At 43.8% G+C, this 22330-nt stretch overlaps 1 protein-coding gene across 2 annotated transcripts in view; it reads left to right on the top strand.

Annotated features, from left to right (window-relative positions):
* The window catches only part of LOC140994983 (transmembrane channel-like protein 3), a 45756-nt gene that overhangs the window by 21999 nt on the left and 1427 nt on the right, over positions 1-22330 (top strand). The window contains exons 13-22 of one of the 2 annotated variants that reach the window (XM_073464855.1): positions 282-536; positions 1007-1135; positions 2513-2580; positions 2977-3105; positions 5142-5252; positions 6992-7117; positions 7232-7310; positions 15212-15254; positions 15348-15621; positions 20355-20357. In XM_073464855.1, coding sequence (XP_073320956.1) covers positions 282-536; positions 1007-1135; positions 2513-2580; positions 2977-3105; positions 5142-5252; positions 6992-7117; positions 7232-7310; positions 15212-15254; positions 15348-15621; positions 20355-20357 — 1217 coding nt within the window. The remainder of the gene's footprint in view (positions 1-281; positions 537-1006; positions 1136-2512; positions 2581-2976; positions 3106-5141; positions 5253-6991; positions 7118-7231; positions 7311-15211; positions 15255-15347; positions 15622-20354; positions 20358-22330) is intronic. The other variant, XM_073464854.1, reaches the window with a different exon arrangement.

Genomic DNA, 22330 nt, shown 5'->3' with positions numbered 1-22330 from the left:
AGTATTTTGTCAAATGTTTCTATCTCAGCCTCCTGTTTGTGTTTCCTGCTGTCTATTGTTTAATAGATTAAAGCTGTATTGTAAATGAGAGCACTATCCCAGTGTATTTATGAGTGAATGAATGAATAAATATCAATCTCATGTCTGCATGATTCAATACAGAGCTGGTGTCATGTTAATCATGTTAGCTTAGCTTAGCATAAAGAGTAGTGATTAATTATTAGTTGCCCATATGAGAGTAGCATAGCAGTGATTGATGGAGCCGTCTCTTTGTCTTCCAGGTCCCAGTGAATCCAGGGAACTGGTCTGACTCCAGCTCCTTCCTGGCCACCATCTCTCAGCCGGAGGTAGACAGCCTCTCCACCCTGGTTTCTGACATCTCTGTCTCTGAGCATCGCAACACCACCATAGCGACCATCCCCACGGTGCTGAACATTACTCGGAGCGGCTCAGTGACCATCTCCAACCAGACAGCCCTGTTTGAGAAGAACACCCGCTCTCAGCAGGACCAATGCTGGGAGACCTACGTTGGACAGGTCCTCTCTTCTGACTGCTGTACACTTCATAGTCAAATGGCATATTTCTTGTACCTTTCAAAGTAGGTCCAGTATAAAATGTGGAAAAAGTCACACAACTTCTAATGATTGTTCAGACAGAGATTACATTTATAAGATTCAAAATATCTGAAAGTCGCTCAATTTAGAAATGAAAACGTCAGATTGTGTTTGTGCTGTGCTGCCTTAATAAAAACAGATGTGTGTTGTATACAGTATATAGAATACTTGTGATCTGAATGTGTCTCCTTACGGTCAAAATGGTGTTTCAGTGGCTATACAACATTTAAGGGGCATGTGCATTATACTGGCAATGCCTTCTCTCCATGCAAGTCCCTGATGTGCTGAGTGCTGACGCACGCAGCTTGAGACATCACTGAGACATTGGCGAGCAGGTTTTAGCCTGGTGTGAGTGCTGAGTAATTGAATGAACTGTGTATGTGTGTCTCCAGGAGATGCTGAAGCTGTCCATCATTGACATGATCTTCACGGTGGCCAGCATCCTGCTCATTGACTTCATCAGAGGTTTGGTGGTTCGCTACCTGAGTGATTGTTGCTGCTGGGATTTAGAGAGCAAGTTTGTAAGTTGAACACAAGTTGAGTTTTTGTGTTGTAAAAACAGCTGCTTTGAGCTGTTACTGTTACTGTTCATGGCTCAGAAATAGTCCGTCACGTAATGTTTTCACACTGGTTTTTGTCATGAAATTAGACATAATAAGTGAGCTTTAGAGGTGCTGGTAGGCAGAATTCGCTACCTCTGGACAGGGCTAGACTTGCTTCCAGTATGTGCTTAGCTCATCAGTTTCTGACTGTAGTCTTGTATTTGACGGACAAATATGAGAGGAATATTGATCTCATCTAACTCTCCACCGATAAGCAGTTATAGATCTGATGTTTCTGATCATTTTGAAAACTGCATTGTGTACATTAAATTTTCTTGCTAGAAATGTTCTTCTTCGCTGCCTTTTGCTGCTGCATTGCTGTGTTTCTTGGCATGTTATTGCCACCTGTGGATTAATGGAATAGAAAGAAACCATTGGCAGGAGCTTGCCAATGGCCACTGGTCTCAACTATCTGGCAATCGTCCCACATCTCTAAATTTGGTGTTTGGTGTTATTTTTAGATAAAAACAGAAGAAGGGAATGCTCCTTTATGAGTTGAGACAATTCTCTTGTTTCTTCAGCCAAATAAACCATTTACAACACTGCTGAATCATCTGAAAAATACACTGGCACAAAGCTGAAAACATGGCTGTTGACATTTTGGAGATAAGTGGTTTTCACTTGACACCTCTCACAATATATGTAATGTTTGACCCCATCAACTTCACTGTAAATATCTCCTTATTGTGAATTTGACAGCAGCAACACGTTTCAAACGAGTTGTGACGGGAGCAGCTAAAGACAGTAAAAGTTGTACAACGCTCCAAAAACACCTGTTTGGAACAGTCCACAGGTAAACAGGTTCATTGGTAACAGGTGAGAGTATCATGATTGAAAGGCTCAATAGTTCATGAGCAAGGATGGGGTGAGGTTCAATACTTTGTCAAACATGATTGTATAGAGGAAAAGAATCAAGGATTGGGCCTCCCATGTGATTGTGGATAGGTATTTATGATTGGAGATTTGATGCCAGGCAGCAAACTTTTACTCGTCTGGCTCAACGGTTTTACCAGCAGGGGCGGGAAAAACTCGTTTTCTCTTTCTGTTGTCTCCATTATCAACAAGGTCGGTGTCACAGGATGGCAGTGGTTGGGGTGGCGGCAGACAACGTAGCAGAGTTGGGGGGTGGATTTAATGCCAGTCTTAATCAGCACTTTCATTTTTATGAGTGATGAGAGACTGAAAGGAGGAGGAGGGGCAGTGTCAAAATATTGGCACAAGACACCTTCATTTAACATTTAGAGAGAAAAATAACTATAGAACACCACATAAATTGATTTTTCTGTCTCTTCTCAGCCTGAATATGGAGAATTTAAGATAGCAGAGAATGTCCTGCATCTGATTTATAACCAAGGAATGATCTGGTGAGTATTTCTCTAAAATAACTGACAGAAATGAAACATTGAGGATATCTTTCTAATCCCACTGTATCACCTTGACCGTGCTGCTGTGTGTGTAACAGAGGATCTAATTCAGAGTTAATAGTCTGGCCGGTGCTGTCCAGTCTCTATGACCCTGTTTAAAGGAGTTTGGCCCTCTATAATGTCTCCATTACACCTCCGTGGCAGTCCTGACTGTATTTCCTCAACTCATTCCAGAAATGTCGCCTTGCAGCGATGAACATAATGAAGTGAAACCATGAGCCACTGGCTGTAATGTCTTTTATATGGGCTGTGACCTCAGTGGCTGTGTGTGTGTGTGTGTGTGTGTGTGTGTGTGTGTGTGTGTGTGTGTTGCTGACTTTTCTGTCTCTCCTCCAGGATGGGAGCATTTTTCTCCCCCTGTCTTCCTGCCTTCAACGTGTTGAAGCTGATTGGTTTGATGTATCTGAGGAGCTGGGCCGTCCTCACCTGTAATGTTCCCCATCAGCAGGTGTTCCGAGCCTCCAGGTCTGACACACACACACACACACGCACACACACACACACACACACACACACACACACACACACACACACACACACACACACACACACACACACACACACACACTATCAGAACAAAAGGACACATGATTTTACGTCTAGATTTGCTCTTGCGTCACATACTCCATCCTCATCACTGAGCTGTGCACAGTGTGTGCATGTGATCCTCTTTTTGTTAATGATGAAACTGCATCAGCACACTGCTCTGATTACACATTATCAACAGTGCTTTACAGGTTATTTTTCTCATCCCTTTTCATTTTCCAGCTCTGCTAAGATGAAGACAAATCAGTGTGTAGTCCTGCAGTACATTACATGCATCTTCCTATACATACACATATATAGACAGGCCCAAGGCGCTCAGCCCACTCTGATTTATGTAACGAGGCTGTCAGTGCTGCTCTCAGTCCTTATCAGTCACTCCCAGATGTAGTGGAAACACACACACACACACACACACACACACACACACACACACACACACACACACACACACACACACACACCGCAGAGGCAGTTCACTATACAGTTGAGAGAAGATTTCACGTGAGCCATTAAATGCAGGAGTCAGAGGGATTGATACTGACACGTTGCTGATTGTAAGGAAGACATGTTTATGCCCCCTACTCATAATTACTGTACAGAGTGCTGAGGCACTTGAATATGTGCAACGCTGACAATAACTCTGTTGGTGATAACATGGATTTTGTTCAAGCATCATTGAAGGGGTTTAGTGTTCTTGGCCCTTAAATAAGCTGCACTACCTAAAATGGCAGTGTTTGCAGGTTGACTTTCACAAGTGGTAATGTATGGTCAAAGCTAAATATTGTAAAGAAAAAAAAAACAGGCGCACCACACCCAATGTGATATAATCTAACAGTGTAAATAGTTAATTTTGAGTGAATAACTACAGCAGTGGGGCTATTTATGGAGATTGTGTGGACAAGATGTAAAAATGGAAGCCAAGGCCCTGATTACGCAGAAACACATCTCTACATGCCCAACTGCTTCAAAAAGGCGATGGAAAGGGGTGTTTTTGGTGTGCTTGTAGAGTGGGGCTGCATACCCAACCAGCAGTCATATATTTGATTAATGGAAATAGAAGTGCAACTCTATTTCGGTAAAAATATTTGAAAATATTTCAACTTTTTAAAAAAAGTAATGTGTGGTTTGAGAGCGCGCCCCCAGGCACACCGTAGGATTTGTAGCAACACCACTTTGTGTACTCGGACGCTAATTCAGAAAATGTTTAACATGTACAGTGAAAATGTGTCATTCTCAAAATGTTGCGGTGTGCTGTGCTGTGGTCACTACCAGAGCTTAAAAGTGGTGGATTTGTGTCTGCTCAAGCTGCACTTGTCAGCTGTACTTCACTTCAATTAATACTGGTTAATACATAATGTTCTGCCCATAGAGGTCGAAAAAAACAAAACAAAAAAAAAACACACTGTCCAAACTGTTTCTTTTGCATTTTTGCTGCAGTTGTAAAAGTCAGGTAAAGCTGAGGTTAGGTACATACGTATGATGTCAGCTGTGCTTAGTACAAATGTTTCATCGGTCTTTCATCAGGATGTTATTAGGAACAATACCTTATTGGGTCTCCACCTAATGAAGAGAATGCAGTAGCTTTGAGAAACAGTGTCTATAAAAAAAACTATTCAGTAGGGTTGTTTTGTTCCTTTTTAACTTGATCTTATTCATTCTCTCTTTGTTAACCATCAAACGTATTTCACTGGAATACTTCAGTGGATCTAAATGGGGCGTCAGCAGTGTGAATACCCATGTAACTTATGTCCTTGGCACACTGGATTTCCAGGTTCTGCTGTTAGACATGTTTTAAGCCTTTCATCACAAGATAAACAGCTTATCTGAAGTAGATGAAGGCAGATATCCTTCTGTAAACAACATCTTCCACATGGACTTGAATTTATGAAAACAGCAGAAATGTGAAGATTGTTCATTTTAACACATCCATGTTGTCTTTGCTTTGGCTTTTTTAGATCAAACAATTTCTACTTGGCTATGCTGCTTTTCATGCTCTTTCTCTGTATGCTGCCCACCATCTTTGCCATAGTGAGGTACAGACCGTCACAGCACTGTGGACCATTCAGGTACAGTATCAAAGTAATAATACTAATAGTATCGAAAGATATTTGTTGAGCACCACGATCAGAGTGATATCAAAGCCAACTCTGTCGAATACATATATATTTACTATGATGGCAAAAGAAGCTAGCAAACATATTTCAGAAATACACACCCTCAAGTTGTGTTTATTCCACATTTGTTCAGGATGCAGAGTACATTATATAAAATCTCAGGAGGGCAGGTGTGACTAACCCACCAAAGGTGGGCAAAGCCATGTGTAATATAAACACACTCTTTCTACCAGTCCCCTTAATACATCACTTCCAAAGAATTTTTTTTGAGCCTAGTTTTGCACAGACTTAAGGCAGTACACAACATCTCAAAGGTCCTGTACTAGTGTGGTTGCCAGATTTAAGTTTTATCCTTACTGAACTAACTTTTTGACATCATGCTGATTACTAATTTAAGTGTTTGTATGTTTATAAGGTAGATTTAGATGAAGAGTTCACCCACTGCTTGGGGTCATGCTAACAGCTCCCAGATTTAACTCTGTAGGGGACAGAGGGTATAGATATAGATATATTCAAATGCTCATTTTCTCATGTAACTTACTGTATATAACAGTCATCATTTTCACTTTATTTAATTTCATTTTTCGTACTTTTTTTATTTGGATACTGCACATTGATCAACATGGCAGTGTTAGCTGGAAACCTTTAGCCATTGTTGACTTCAGTTTAGCATTCAACACAATCTCAACCATGAAGCTGATTGGAAAACTAAACACTCTGGGCCTGAGTAGGACACTCTGAAACAGGATATTGGACTTCCCCACAAGCGGACCTCAGAGAGTTCTGATTGGCTCACCTCCTCTACGCTAGTGTTCATCACTGGAGCCCCCCAGGGCTGTGTGCTCAGCCCCCTCCTGTTCACACTGTACACCCATGACTGCACTCCCAGACATTAGGAGAACTCTATTGTGAAGTATGAGGATGACACCACCATCATCAGCCACATTAAAAACGATGATGAGAGTTCATATTAGTGTGATAGACAGAGAACAATCTGCTGCTCAACGTCAGCAAAACCAAAGAGCTGATTTGTGATTTTATAAAGAAGGAGGCAAAGACACACCCCCCAGTCTACATCAGTGCAGATGAGGTGGAGCAGGTGAACAGTTATGGGTTTTCTGGGAATAACCATCACTGAGAACATATCTTGGTCATCACACATCACCTCCCTGGTAAATTTTTTTTTTTTAAAAATCAAAGAAAAGGCTCTGCTTCCTTTAAGGTTAAATTCTGGAGCCGAGTAAAGAGAAAAGCATCCTGACTGGAAACATACTAAAAGACAACACCCACCCAGCCACAGTCTGTTCACCCTGCTGCCATCTGACAACAGGTACAGAAGTATCTGCTGCTGTACCACCAGACTACAGAGGAGCTTCACTCTTCAGACTGAGACTCCTCAATTCATCCTTCACGCTCCACCACACAAAAATAGTTTGTTTTGTTGTAGTTGTTTTTCTGTGGTGTAACAGGAAAGGACTCAAACTCTTACCTTAAACCTTTAAATGTTAAATTTGCTGCTCAAACAACAACACAACTGACAACACTTGAATTATAACAGGAGAAAGGAGGTGAAACATGAGGCAGCTGAACAGGGATTAAAAGTAAAAGTTAAAAGTAGGGAGGGTCTGTTGCCTGCACCTAAGGTGTGGTTGTGTTTATTTTGTTTGTAAATGTTAACATTTGTATTTCAGTGGCCAAGAGAAGATTTATGACATCATCTCTGAGACAGTGGCCAGTGACTTCCCACTGTGGTTCAGCAAAGTGATGAGTTATGTTACCAGCCCTGTGGTAGTGCTGCCAGCACTGCTACTGCTGTTGTAAGACTACAGAAACACACACACACACACACACACACACACACACACACACACATACACAAACATATCTACATATCAACAAGCCATCTTGACTTTTGCCCCTGTGTGTTTCAGCATGCTGATATATTATCTCCAGGCCATTGCCAGATCACTCAAATTCACCAACAACCAGTTGAGGATGCAGCTCCAGACTGTGAGTCTCTCATCATTATCAGAATGGATCAAGCAATATTTATTTTGTATTCATTTTATCTATAGTGTGTAGGACTGATTTAAAATATGTATACATAATCATGTATACATATTTTAAATACATACATACATAGCACACACACACACTCACTCACACACACACACACACACACACACACATATATATATGTACATATACATATATATGTAGAATGAGAAAATTGTGTGGCAACATTGTCAAGTGCCCTCACTGTTGAAAGGTATTAGTGCAGAACTCCCCACTTGAAAGGTAGCTAATCTCGGGAGGACTTCACAGGATTCCACTCATCACACCTTTGCTCTTTTTACTTCTTTCTTTTTATTTATGGAAGTTGGATGCAATTGTGAATAGTGGTCAGGTGAAAAACCTTTAAACACAAACAAACACCATGTTAAGAAAATGAAACAAGATAAACATACAAATTCTTTATATAACCAGAAATAAACCCTGTAAATAAGCAGCAAATAATTAATCCCAACCATATCACCCAAGTGCTCACCACCATTAAGTGGACACCAGCAGTGCAACAAGCTCACCGGCTGCATCTCCCCCGAAAGCCCAGCTCTGCACAAACAAATCTTGGTAATCTGGTCCAAATCTCAGTCACCTCTCATGCTGCGTGCTCCCACTGCTGCTCTGTAGTGATTGTGAGTGTGTGTGTGACTCCAAACCCAGCTAATTAACCAACCACCCTCACCTGGTGCACTCAGCCTGCTGCATTCAGCTGCGAGAGGCACTCAACCTGGTGTATCCAGGCTGGAGGGGCGTGGCCCACAGTTCAGCTCCACACCTCCCACTCGATCTTTCCAGGGAAACCGCTGGAACGATCGCAAACCCTGGTGCACTTGTGGTCAGAGTTTCCCTCCTGGGTCCCCTGCCTGCTCCTCAATTGGCAGCAGAACAACCAGTCGCCGGACGTCCCGGTGAAGTATTGTGGACCGAAAGTCCCTCTGGATGCTGGAGACAGGATGCTTGGGTACTGATGTTGCTGGTCTCACCTCAGGGATACAGAAGCTTGGAACAATCCTGACATTCACATCCCGCACGATGCCACGGGGGTCCGGGTTGACACTGACAACTCTTCCAAGCTTGAATTGTCCCCTCATGGCATTCTGATCACACAGCCAAATGATGTCTCCAACAGCAACATTCCTTTGTGCAGTGTGCCACTTACTTCTTACAAACAGATTGGGACCAGCAAGCTGGCTCCATGATCTCCAGAACTTGTTTACCTGGTGTTGCATTTCTTGGAGTCTCTTATAGGGATAGCTCGTGAAGTCAAACGTCTTCCAGTCACCACTTGAAGATGCTCGTCCCAGCAGAAGCACATTTGGTGTGATGTACTGCACGGTGTCTTCAAGGCTCTGCACCCTGGCGTTGATAGGACGTTCATTAGCAAGATTAGCAGCGAGCTGGAGGGTTGTCTGAAGCTCACTGTAGCTGAGGCACGACTCTCTCCCCAAACTCTGGAATGCCTTCTTCACAATGCGAACAGCTGCTTCAGCAGCACCATTACGATGTGGTGAATCAGCTGGTTGGATTTTCCACTGCCAGTCGGTCCCATTTTGAGCTGCAGCCTCTTCCACAGCAGACCTGTCCAGCCCATTTAAAAACTTGTACAACTCTTCCAGAACAGGTTTGGCACCGACAAAATTGGTCCGGGGTCAGACCAAATCTTCTTAGGATGCCCTCGAAATGCTGTGAATCTCTGATAAGCCATCAGGAAACTTTCAGTCGACATGGTATTGGCCAGCTCTGTGTGGATCGCTCTACTGGCCATGCAGCAGAATACGACTCCCCAAACCTTCATTGTGACCCTCTTCCTCACATCGTCTTTGGCTTGATAAGGTCCAAACAGGTCCACAGCTGTGAACTCGAAGGGGGCTGCAGGTCTAGTTCTCTCCTGAGGCAGATTTCCCATCACTTGTTGACATTTCCTGGCTCTGGCTTTCTTACAGATCACACACTTGTCAATAACTTTTTGAGCAATCCTTCTTCCTTTGATGATCCATGCTTTCTTTCTCACCTTCAGCAGAGTCGCAGCCACTCCCTCATGACCCTTGCTGTGAGCCTCACGAACCAAAAGCGTTGAGATCCAAGCACTGTAAGGTAAGAGGGGAACACCAGCTTTGTCTTCATTAAAGGCCTGGATCCTCCCACCGCAAATCAGCAGTCCGGTTTCTGGTTCTTTATAGACTACCAGCCGGTCTGTAGTGGTGGTGGGAAAAGTCACGCCCTCTTGTGCAGCAAGGAAAAGGTCTCTTAGGGCATCTTGACGTTCTGTTGCAGTGATGACTCCGCTTGATGAAACTGCCTCCCACTTTGGAGTTCTCAAGGTACTATTTTGTGCTGCAAACCTCTTTGCTGACCTCCAGACCCACGCAACCGTTTTGACCAGGTGAGTCAAATCACTGAACCGTCCTTCCTTCACCAGGTTTCGGATAGCTGCGCCGGCAGGTGGCCTTCGATGCTCTTGATCAGGCGGCTCTTTCTCTTCCTGAGCTCTTGTAAGTGCAGCAACAAAGGATTTCTTCTGCATCTTACTGATGCTCTCTCGGGCAGTTGCCGACACATCCTTTGCAGACTTGATTGGCCACTCATCAGCCGGTAGACTCAGGAACTTTGGCCCCTGCTGCCATACTGAATCTTCACCCAAGTCTTTCGGACTAGCCCCTCGAGTGATGATGTCGGCAATGTTCAGGGGTCCAGGGATCCACCACCAATCTTCAAGTCGTGTGCTGCTTTGGATCTCTCCAATTCTGTTGGCGAAGAAAGTCTGGAAGCCATAGCTCTCACGCTGGATTGCACCAAGCACCGTTTGACTATCGACAAAGTGGTACCACTGCTTGACTTGGATGCAGCCATGTTTCTCAAAGTACTTCTTTAAGCGGGCAGCGAAGACTGCTCCACACAGCTCAGCTTTCACTGCTTCCCCCTTGTGGTCTAGAGGCGTCAACTTTGCTTTAGACTCCACCAATCTCACTGTTGAACCATGGTCACAGGCCCACTGCAGGTATAAGACGGCTCCATAGGCATGCTCACTGCCATCAGAGAAGGTGATCGCATCAGGTTTAGCAGAGACGTCCACAGGGGTCAGGGCTCTAGGAAACTTGACCTTGTTCAGCTGAACGAATTCCTCAAAGAGGCTGATGGCATCTTCTCTGAGCTTGTCTGACAGCGCAAGGTCCCATGTGTCTTTGGTGGTGCTACCTTTAGGTTTGGCTTCCTGGAATGCTCTTCGAACCAAGATGGCCCCTTTCTGCTTTGCAGGCGTTGTCAGACCGATGGGGTCATACAGCCCAGAAACTTGACTGAGCAACTCCCGTCGTGTCAGTGGGTCTGGCGTCTGGACTCTCACTTGCTCCAAAACAAGATCTTGGCCAAGTCTCATCTTTCTCTTTCTTTTTGAGAAGTTTATCCCAACCATGACGTGAAGCTTGTCATCCTCCAAGGTGTAGCCAAGGCCAAGAGCTTTGTTGTCTTCATCTTTAAGCTGGTTCGGCAGGACCACAGTCTTTGCAGTTGCCTCCTGTTGTTGTTTTCCAGCAGGCTCTTTCCTCCTTTGGCCAGAGAAAACCCATGGCTTCAACTCGAAACCCCCTGCTTTCAGGATTTCCTCCACATTTGCTGTGATGATTTTAAGCTCGTCCAGGTTGTCATGAGAGGTCAAGAGGTCATCGACATAGCTGTCTTCTTGTAGCACTCGGCGCTCCTCCACAAGATGGCCAAACTGGGGGAGATTAGCCGTCTCTCTCATGGCTAGTTGAGCAATACAACCTGCTGGTTTGTCTCCAATGTTGACTCTTGTTACTGCATATTCGCCCAGCTCTTCTTCTTCGGAGTCACGCCACAGAAACCTATGCAAATGTACTTCTTGGTCTTCGAGCCAGACTGAATTGTACATTTTTTTGATGTCTCCCAAAGCAGCAAAGACTCCCCTCCGGAACTTGAGAAGCACAGCACGGATTGGGTTAAGGACATCTGGGCCTTTCAACAGGAGATCATTAAGACTGAAGCCTCTGAACTTCTGGCTACTGTTCCAGACAAGTCTTACCGGAGTCGTGACCGAGTGTGGATTGGGTGCGATGAGATGGCTGATGTACCACACTGGTCCGGTCCACGAACGCAGGGCATCTTCAGACAACTTCATTGCAGCCCGGCGGTTAACCATATCGTGAACTTGAGCAGCGTAGGCAGCCTTCCATTCTGGTTCCTTGGCCAGCTGTCTCTCTGTCCTCAGGAAGGTGGCCTCAACTGCCTTCCTGTTGCTTGGCAATGCGGCTGGATCCTCCACCCAAGGGTATCTGGCATGCCAGTGTGGCCTCTCACTGTGGTTATCAGCAGTTGCATATGTAAGGCCGCTCCTCACCACCTCCAGCTCTCTTTCTTCAGCAAGAGTCATTTCTTTGCCACCTGGCTGGCAGTTTCCACAGCGGCAGCCTCCACATTTTGGGACACAGCCGGCACCAATGCTGTCCCATTTCCACCACTCGAGGAAGTTGGAGGCAGTAGCTGCTGAACTGGAATGCTGACCTTGGATGGCTTTTGGGGCTTGTTGATTTTGTGGAGGATGAATAGGGACCACACAGGTACGTTCTTCATATTTCACAGCAGCAGTTCTCATCGACCTTGCAAAATGCGTTCTAGACGTATGGGCTGATACTGTGACCTCTTCAAACAACTCAGGATGGGCGCCAGCAACTGTCTTTCCCAGTGGTCCATCCCACAGCACAAGGTCCCCCACTGTGCGGATTTTCTGGGGAGCCAGCTGACCTTCCTTGTGACTTACGAGGAGTTGGATCTCTCTTGGCCTTACCAGCTCACCGAGTGGAATGTCTGGGAAGAACTTTTGCAGTTTCTCGGCTGTCACATGCCTATGAACATCTGCAATGCTATCCAGGCCATAGCAAATCAGCTGGTGGGATCTGAATGTGCCTCGTGAGGTGCTAACACGGATTTTTAGGAGGTAACGCTTCGTTTGGACAAAGACTTTCATGCCTCCTACACCATGAACCACGAGTGTGATGTCTTCGCTTCTGAGATTGAGTCGACCAGCTGCCTTGTGGGTGATGTAATTGGTGTCTGAAGCTAGGTCAATCAGGGTGCCAATTCTTTGTCCAGCATTGGCCGTAACCTCCAGTAGCATCATGATGACAGGCCATTCCACCAAGCCGCCTCCCGCCAGAAGACTTGAGTTACTCTTTGCAGAATGGGAGGTTCTGGACACTGTGTTGCTGAATGCATCTCGGCATTGTTGGGCTAACTCAGGCGATAGCTTGCTGAAGAATTCTTCTTGGGCCTCAGTGTAATTTGGCGTAGTTTTGTTGCCACCTCCCACCATGCTGCTTTTCCTCTGGGTTGCGCTGCCTCTGGATGCTTCAGCACCGGGACAAAGGTAGTAGTGGTGTTCTATGGCTCGCTTGCCTCCGCATTCAGGATTTCTGCACAGGAATGTTGTTTTGCAGTGACCCTCATGATCATGGATCTCCAGGCATTTCCCACAGGCTCCCAGTTTTCTTACTGCATCCTTCTTTTCTGTGAGTCTGAGCGTGCGGAACTTTTTGCAGAAGTAGAGCTTTCTCTTATGCTTGATGTCACCACAGACGACACACTCTGAAGGATGGCTACTTGACTGGTTTGATGCCCTGGTTCTGGCTTGCCTTTGCTCAGACCGGATTTCTCTCTTTGGTGGGTCTTCATCCCTCAACTGGTCCAGCTGTTCATAGATGCTTTCTTGACTCTTGAGGAAAGCTAACAGACTGTCAAAGCGCCTGTCTGGATCAGCACTGCTCCTCTCAGCTGCATGGAGAAGCCACTCTTTCTTCAATGCATCAGGAAGTTTGCTTTCAATTGACTTAGTCACTAGAGGGTTCTTTAAAGCACCAGTGTCACCAAGGTCCCTCAGGTCTTCAAGAGCTTTCTCAACAGCTTGGATGAGCTCAACAATTTTCTTTGGCTGGTGGCTTCTGACAGCTGGAAGCCTCTGCAGTTCCTCGACTATCTCAATGGCGATTGCAGTTTGGCTTCCAAACCGATTCTGCAGCACACGGAAGATGTCTTCTGCCGTGTTATAAGTTGTCAAGCGAAGATCTCTCATTATTCTCTCATCCAAACTGTCAAGTAGCTGGAACTTTTTGACTTCTTTTGACCCAGTTGGTTCCCCTTGCATCTGGAGGGCCTCCCAGTCTCTTCTCCAGCGGTGAAAGTCACGCTTGATGCCAGTGAATTTAGGGAGGGAGGTTGGCTTCAGTCTTATGACTGATGTTGGGTAGCTGTTAAGAGCTGCAGTCACAACCTTTCCAGCATCTTCTTCAGCTTTTGCTTGAATAAAATCTGCTTTTCTTGACATTAACTTGGGAATAGCCTGCTCAAGCTGACGCATGCGCCACTGGAAGTCTTTCTGCTCAGCAGGAGGGGCCCAACACTTCCACTGCTTATGCAGCTCTTTTGCCTTTTTGACCAGTCTCTCCAGGTAGTCGAACATGAAGTTGAAGGCCTCCTTGTTTCCACTGAGCTCGAAGGACGCCACACACTCTACTTTCTCCTCTGCTGCCTTTACTGCCATAGTCAGTTCCTCTTCTCCAAAGTTGGCCCAGAGTGTCTTTTGGATGAGGTCCTTCACCTCCTTCAGTTTCGTTTCACACTCACTTGCAGTTTTTTCAATATCGGCCTTTTGCTGCTCACTCAACGCAGGACCTCCTTCAGCACCTGCATCCGACTCTGCTTCTGCAATACACTGGGCCTCCACATCCTCATTTGCCTCCATGACTTTGTTGGCCTCAATTGTAAGCTTTTTGAAACTGTCTCTGAGCTCCTCTTCAGGCAATATTGCATGCATCCTCACAACATTGTTGGCCAGCCGGGAGAATTGACGCTTCGCCGTCGTTCTGTTGGCTTTAAGCTGCTCCAGTGACTTTGAGTCAGCCATCTTCTTTTACAGCAGAATGGAGTAAGGTGACGTTCAGTATCTCATCAGGCTTCTTCTAGGCCTGGCCGGTCGCTGTTCTGGTTTCTCTTCTCCAGATGCAGCCGGTTTTTCACTGTCAAGTGCCCTCACTGTTGAAAGGTATTAGTGCAGAACTCCCCACTTGAAAGGTAGCTAATCTCGGGAGGACTTCACAGGATTCCACTCATCACACCTTTGCTCTTTTTACTTCTTTCTTTTTATTTATGGAAGTTGGATGCAATTGTGAATAGTGGTCAGGTGAAAAACCTTTAAACACAAACAAACACCATGTTAAGAAAATGAAACAAGATAAACATACAAATTCTTTATATAACCAGAAATAAACCCTGTAAATAAGCAGCAAATAATTAATCCCAACCATATCACCCAAGTGCTCACCACCATTAAGTGGACACCAGCAGTGCAACAAGCTCACCGGCTGCATCTCCCCCGAAAGCCCAGCTCTGCACAAACAAATCTTGGTAATCTGGTCCAAATCTCAGTCACCTCTCATGCTGCGTGCTCCCACTGCTGCTCTGTAGTGATTGTGAGTGTGTGTGTGACTCCAAACCCAGCTAATTAACCAACCACCCTCACCTGGTGCACTCAGCCTGCTGCATTCAGCTGCGAGAGGCACTCAACCTGGTGTATCCAGGCTGGAGGGGCGTGGCCCACAGTTCAGCTCCACAGTTTTCAAAATGAATCTATTTTTAAGTAGCTGATTGACAGAACATTAATTGGCAGCCATTTTAATAACAAAATATGCATTTTAGATTATTTCTGATATAATTTTTTTTTTTTTGAAAATAATGATTGGAAATAACCCTTAGATGCTGTCCTAAACTAAAACATCAGAGTCAATGATATCCAATGGACTAAGTGTGTCTAAAGTGGGTCTTTCTTTAAATCTCTTCAGGAGCGGACTGATGACAAGAAGAAAGTCTTTCAGATGGCTGCAGGTATCTCTGCTGTTTTTTAAGCTCTCCTGTGTGTGTTCCTTTATTTCTGGTAGTGTCATGACCCTCACCCAGTGATTGTTAACCCAACCTTAGCTAGACTGCAGGCTCCAGAGGCTGCAGCGGACAAAAAGCCTGATCAGCAGGAGAGTGACATCACAAGCCAGGAGGCCTCCATCCACACTCCATCACCCCGACGGAACGGCAGCGTCACAAACTTTCAGTCTCCTATTCGCCGTGGAAACAGCATCCGCACCATCACCCAATCAGCGTCTAGGGCAGACCTGAACAGAGGAAGTGTTGCTGGATCTGTCAGGAGCCCAACAGTGACCATTCTGCCCAAACACAGGCCGGAGCACGTACCTAACAGGTCTCACACACTGATATATTGGTTTAGACAACAGGTGACCTCTTTTTGCCCATACAGCCCATGGGAATGTCCTATTATACATTTTTATTAGTCAAGTATGCATGCTTTTAGTTAGAGCTGAACGATTGAACGCAGGATCCAAGTGTAATTTTTCTGACCAATATTGCAATTGTAATTATAAGAGTTACAATTTTCCAGTAGTGTACCTCCAGGCCAGTATTCATGGTCTAAACATTATTCAACAACAAAGATTTGTACTCACATATACATCCATTTTTTCTACACATTTGTTTGGTAAAATGGATTGTAAATTAAATATAAAGCTTTCTACTGTTCCACCTCTAGCTGCCAGTGTGTTGTATACTCAAAGTTTACTACTCTTACACCTACTGAATACTTAAAGTATACTTTCATAAACTAAAAACTGGACTAGTATTACATAAGTAGTAAACTAACAGTATATAGGTTCCAATGTAACTTTATTATCATTTTTTAAAACAAGGATTTAAAATTGTTTTAATATGTTGTTGTGCTACATCTATTTTAGAAAATGAGTGTAGCCTGGGGAATAAGCTGCTCTGTAGTCTGGTGGTACAGCAGCAGATACTTCTGTACCTGTTGTCAGATGGCAGCAGGGTGAACAGACTGTGGCTGGGTGGGTGTTGTCGTTTAGTATCTTTGGCCTCTGTGCAGACATCTCACTTCACTGATGTCACTGATGCTCTGTAGATGGTACCAGTGATGTTCTGGTGGTTTGAATCAGCCGCTGTAGAGCCTTCCTGTCCTTGGCCGTGATGAACCATGCCAGTTTGTGATGTTTCCAGTCAGGATGCTTTCTATTGCTCCTCTGTAAAAGTTGACCAGGATCTCGCTCTGGAATTTAGCCTTCCTAAGTTTCCATAGGAAGTAGAGCCTTTTCTGTCATTTTTTTACCAGGTTGGTGATGTGTGATGACCAAGATAGGTTCTCAGTGATGGTAAATCGAAGGAACCTGAAACGGTTCACCTGCTCCACCTCAGCTCCACTGATGTAGACTGGGGTGTGTGTCTTTGCCTCCTTCTTTATAAAATCAACAATCAGCTCTTTGGTTTTGCTGACGTTGAGCAGCAGATTGTTCTCTGTGCACCACTCTGCAAGATTGTTGATTTCCTCCTGATATGAACTCATCATTGTTTGTAATGTGGCAGATGATGGTGGTGTCATCATCATACTTCACAGTAGAGTTCTCCTGATGTCTGGGAGTGCAGCCATGGGTGTGCAGTGTGAAGGAGGGGGCTGAGCACACAGCCCTGGGGGGCTCCAGGGATGAACACTAATGTAGAGGAGGTGTGACTGCCAATCAGAACTCTCTGGGGTCTGCTTGTGAGGAAGTCCAATATCCTGTTTCAGAGTGTTGAACTCAAGCCCAGAGTGTTAAGTTTTCCAATCAGCTTCATGGTGAGATTGTGTTGAATGCTGAGCTGAAGACAACAAACAGCATCCTGATGTAGCTGTTCTTATTCTCCAGGTGTATGAAGACTGAGTGAAGGGCACTAGATATGACATCCTCTGTGGATCAGTTGGTTCTGAAAGCATACTGGTGAGGGTCCAGACTGGCAAGGATGTTGTCTTTGTAGTGCTGGAGAACCGGTTTCTCGAAGCACCACCACAGGATGGGGATGAGAGCCACAGTGTAGTCATTAAGACTAGAAACAGCAGACTTTTTAGGTACAGGAACAATGATGCTGTCTTGAAGTGGGAGGGAACAGTCTCCTGTCAGAGTGAGATAACATGGTAATGGTGCTAATAACATCAGCTAGCTGATCATCACATGTTTTTAGTACATGGCCAGGTATATTATCTAGATCAGACTTCACAGCGGACTCTTTGTTGAGGATTTCAATCTTTCAATTGAATTCAATTCCAAGACAAGACAAAACATTCCATAGAATAACATCAGAATTTAAAAACAATATAAATTAGTGACTTACAAAGAGATAGCTGTACCAATTTCTCCAAAACTGGAATTAGTAGCGTGTAGTGCTTAACCTTGTGTTTTGATAAAACCAGGCTGATTTCATTTTCAGACTCATTAAGGTGGCAAATAAATTTATACATAACATTTCTTAAAACAGCTTGCAAAGTACTGATTCCTGCAGCAACAAACATTTCACTTACACTATTCCATCTAGGTCTCTTAGTTAATATTCTCAAGGCATCATTATAAGCTAATTGAAGTCTCCGTATGCTTGCTTTTCTGTAGTTTGACCACAAGTGTACAGTATGCTCTGAACAGAGACATTTCACTTCATCTGTACACACACTAAACTTGTGTGAAATTAGGTTTGCTTGTGCATACATCTTGCGGCATTGCCTATAAATGTCATCATCATCTGTCATTTGTTCTGTAATAAAATGTCCAAGATATTTAACCTCATAGCAACCGAGATTGTCTGAGATTATTATCAGACAATCTGAAGTCATGGAATATTTGACATTTGTCCTGTTTGAGTTTACAGATTAACACAACACTCTTACTGGCATTGTATCTTATGCCATGTTTAACACCATACACAGAACATACAGTGCCCCCTTGGATGTTTTCCCCCTTTAATGCTTTTATAAATGGAATCATAGTCAATATACAAAATGTCTACAAAGTAATGTCAATTAATTAAATGTATATAATGTAAAAAACTAAGTGATTGAATAATTATTCACCCCATTTAAATTAACTGACCTAATTCAAGACAGGTCCAGCCAGTTGGTGAAAGTAGTCTAGGACCTAGGTCTAGGTCAGGTCACTGGTTAATCAGTATTCCTGGCTACAATTACACCATGAAGATAAAAGAACACTCAAAGCAACTCCATGAAAAGGTTATTGAAAAGTATAAATCAGGGGATGGATACAAAATACGTATCCAAGTCACTGAACATCCCCAGTTCAGTTAAATCCATCATTAAGAAATTGAAGGAATATGGCACATGTGTAAATCTGCCTAGAGCAGGCCATGTAAAGGTAGAGCATAAAATTAATGCAGCAAAATATAGTGAAATCCTGGAAGACAACCTGATTCAGTCTGACAATGACCCGAAGCATACAGCGAAAGCTTCACAGAAATGGTTTAAAGACAACAGGGTGAATGTTCTGGACTGACTGAGTCAAAGCCCAGACCTCAATCCAATAGAGAATTTGTGGCTGGACTTGAAAAGGGCTGTTCACGCCTGATGCCTGTGCAACCTGACGGAGCTGGAGCAGTTTTGCAAAGAAGAATGGAGTAAAATTGCAGTGTCCAGATGTGCAGGACTGATTGAGACCTATCCACACAGACTCAATGCTGTGATTGAGGCAAAAGGTGCACCTACTCAATACTGACTTGAAGGGGGTGAATAGTTATGCAATCACTTATTTTACATTATATATTTTTAATTAATTGACATTACTTTGTAGAAACCAGTTTTTACGGAGCCCCTCTAGGGTCACATGGTAGAAAAAAAATAGATGTGGAAATCTGTGGGAATGGTAGGAACGGATTCACAAACCGTGCGCACAGATTTTGCTCTCTTCTCATTGATCAGCTGGAGGCACCATGGATACAAGCAACCCAGCACAGCTACTGGGCACAAATTAGAGAGTGTCTTTAGCAGCAACAGGCACACTCATTCCCCCCATAGCAAGTGCAGATTTAGACTCCGTAACTCCAGCCCTGCGTGGTTCATAATAGCGCCTTCGGGCCAGAGGTACGGATAGTACATTTTGCAAACGTCATTGCACTCAATACACACAACACTTTAAATGAGCCAAATCTGCTGTGTGCAGCGTCAATTTTCTCTTTCTTGACCAGTGCCAACAATAGCCACAAAGTTGTCGAATTTTGCGCAACCCGGACTGGACAGCAGTGTTCCCCTGAACATGCGCCAGACGTCTTTTTTACAACACGACTCCACTTTGGAGAGCATGGCAAGGATGTTACTCCACCAGGGCTCTTCGTTGTTGCAGCGGACTCTGCGTCCACCACTGGCAGCAGTTCATACAAGAAATCAGAGACAAATCTGGGAATGTTATCCCCACACTCATTCAATACTTTAAGGCAGCTCTTTATGTTGTTGGTGTCTTTCTGCGGCTCTTTATGGGAAACGCACCGCAGTGCAAATCTCAAACAACAGTATCTTTGAGGACTCTCCAATCAGTCAAAAGTGTTAGTGGCCAGCAGGATGATCTCGTCTTGGCTTGATGTCTTAATTTTAACAGCAAAGAAGTTAAGATAGTCATCCTCGTCAATAACTTTGCCGTCAACAGTCTTGTGAAGCTAAGGTTTTATTCGCCCTTGATGTGCAAACGTCCACCATCTTGTTCTTCAAAGTGAGCATAAAAGGAGGAGGAGGAGGACATCAAAGTGAGCATAACATGCGTTCAGCTCATCCAGCAGTGTGGCCTTGCATATGATGGGGGCACTCCTGCTTTTGTAGCCTGTAACACTTGAATCTCCTGTCACATATCTTTAGTGCTGTTGTTGTTGAGGTCCCTCTCCAGTCTCTGCTGATGTCTCCTCTTTGCCTCCTTGATGCCAGCTTTCAGACTTGCCCTTGTATGCTTCCTTGTCCCCTGACTGTAAGGCAACTTTTTTGGCATTGATAGCGCCCTCACCTCTCCATTCATCCAGGCCTTCTGGTTGGGGAATGATCGTACTGTCTGTCCACACTTTATTGTGTTTTAACTGATGGTTTGAGCCTCTTTATCAACTGAGAGAAAGTAGGTAGAAGAAGCAGAGAAATATGATCTGATAGGCCAAAGTGAGGACGTGGGAGGGCTTTGTAGCTGCCATGAATATTTGTATTTGCATGGTCCAGGATATTACTTCCTCTCTTCCCCTTTTAAAAATAATACATCTACAGAAAGGTGAAGAATAAAAGTATCTCTTTTCCTTAAAAACATTATTATGATTGTGAATAAATGATTTTCCAATGTTTGTCAGGTCCAAAACGGTTGTTTGTTTATCTCTGTGTAAGAATTCCGATGAATGGTTCCAGCTTCTAACAGTCTAGTGGTAAAAAAACGTAAAAATGGCTTTCTGCATTATTTCTACAGGATGCGCCCAGCATCATACATTATATTAGTGTATTATATTAGTGTTACTGCATAAAGTAGACTTAAGAAATATAGCTAAACTACACTTAAGTCTACTTGACGAAATGAACCTGAAGTATACTTCTCTATTGAAAGGGTAGTTGGTCAAGTATTAAGCTTTATATTTATTTTTACCACTCCATTTAAATGACTTATGACTGTATTATTTATTGATGTATACAATTACATACATAGATGTATATGAACAGTATACATATTTTTGACTTGTATGATAACATACAAGTCAAAAGCCTTTTGTCAGGTGCTCCATATGTTGTACATTAATGGTAATAATGACAACCTGCTGTGAATGACGCTGACAGTGTTAACTAATCATATCTGACTGACAACCCCTAACATGATACAGTAACACACATTAGATAGATGAAAGCTGGGCAGCTGCTTGAGCTAATGTTAGCTTTACAGACAGGACTAGCTGCATTTTAAGTTGATAAGCTTTAAACCAATATGTATGGCGCTCTTAAAGTTTAACTAAGAACAGTACACAGTAGTTTATGACTGGACTTTGAAGTTATGTGTTCTATGAATGTTTACAAATGTTCTTTAATTATTAGACATAACCCAAAGCACTTGAGAGCTGAAGATTAAGCTAAAACCATGAATACACTTAAATGTTATGAGGGCTAGGGCTCAGGCTGGTGGCTCCGCTGAGGAGGAGCGGTGACTCACAGATGCACGGGTTGCACAGTTACAACTCGGTTGGGCGTGACACAGGGAATCACAGGTGGAGCAGGCTGGTGGCAGAAATGCAGGAGGCTGGGTCGTGGTAGGGCCTAGAGTTGACTGATCACTGGAGGAGTTGAGGGAAAACAGTGGAAAAAACAAAAGTCACAAGAAGCTTCTAGAGAACGAGTGTTTGGGGGGAGTGAGGGGAGTAACCTGGCGCTGATTGCATCAATGCGCTGCAGGTGTGTGACAGGTAGCAGCTCCGGCCATATGGGAAAACACGGCCAGCAACTCCACAGCACCTCTGAATACACACAAGCACAAAAAACACCACCGACAGGCCACAACAACTGTCCAAATGTAACACTTAAAAACGGTATTGTAAAAAGTAAGTAAGTCATACTTACTGTAGAAATTACATACATACAAGTAAAAATTGTGGTGATGAACTATTACTTTGGCAGAAGTAAATGTCATCCATATAAATAGTACTTGCATAAAAGTTTTACAGTGTCTGATATTAAATGTGTATGCACATATATTACATGTATGTATATACTGTATACTGTAGGTCACCGTTAAGTTTTTCTTGTTGAGTTAACCATGTTTGTCCAAGTGTGAATAATACATACGCCAACAGTAAATTTGTATTAACATTATTGACCTTTAGCTGACTACATCTGCTCACAACAGCTGTAACTATGGCCCCCTAAACTAAAACACTAACTCCCACAGCTTATTAATCCAAGTTTTAATTAGTTTGTGGTGCCTGCAATTTGAGAGTGTACATTTTGATATAAAAAAGAATAATTGTTCAGCCCTAATTTGTACTTCCTTTATCATTAACCTGGGTTTCAGTGGGGAATTTTCTAAATGCTATCTCAGTTTCTTTCCCATCCTGACAAGAAGCACTGA

Source organism: Pagrus major, chromosome 4 (assembly GCF_040436345.1).
Source record: "Pagrus major chromosome 4, Pma_NU_1.0".
Lineage (NCBI taxonomy): Eukaryota > Metazoa > Chordata > Actinopteri > Spariformes > Sparidae > Pagrus > Pagrus major.
This window is presented reverse-complemented; position numbering and strand designations above follow the sequence as displayed.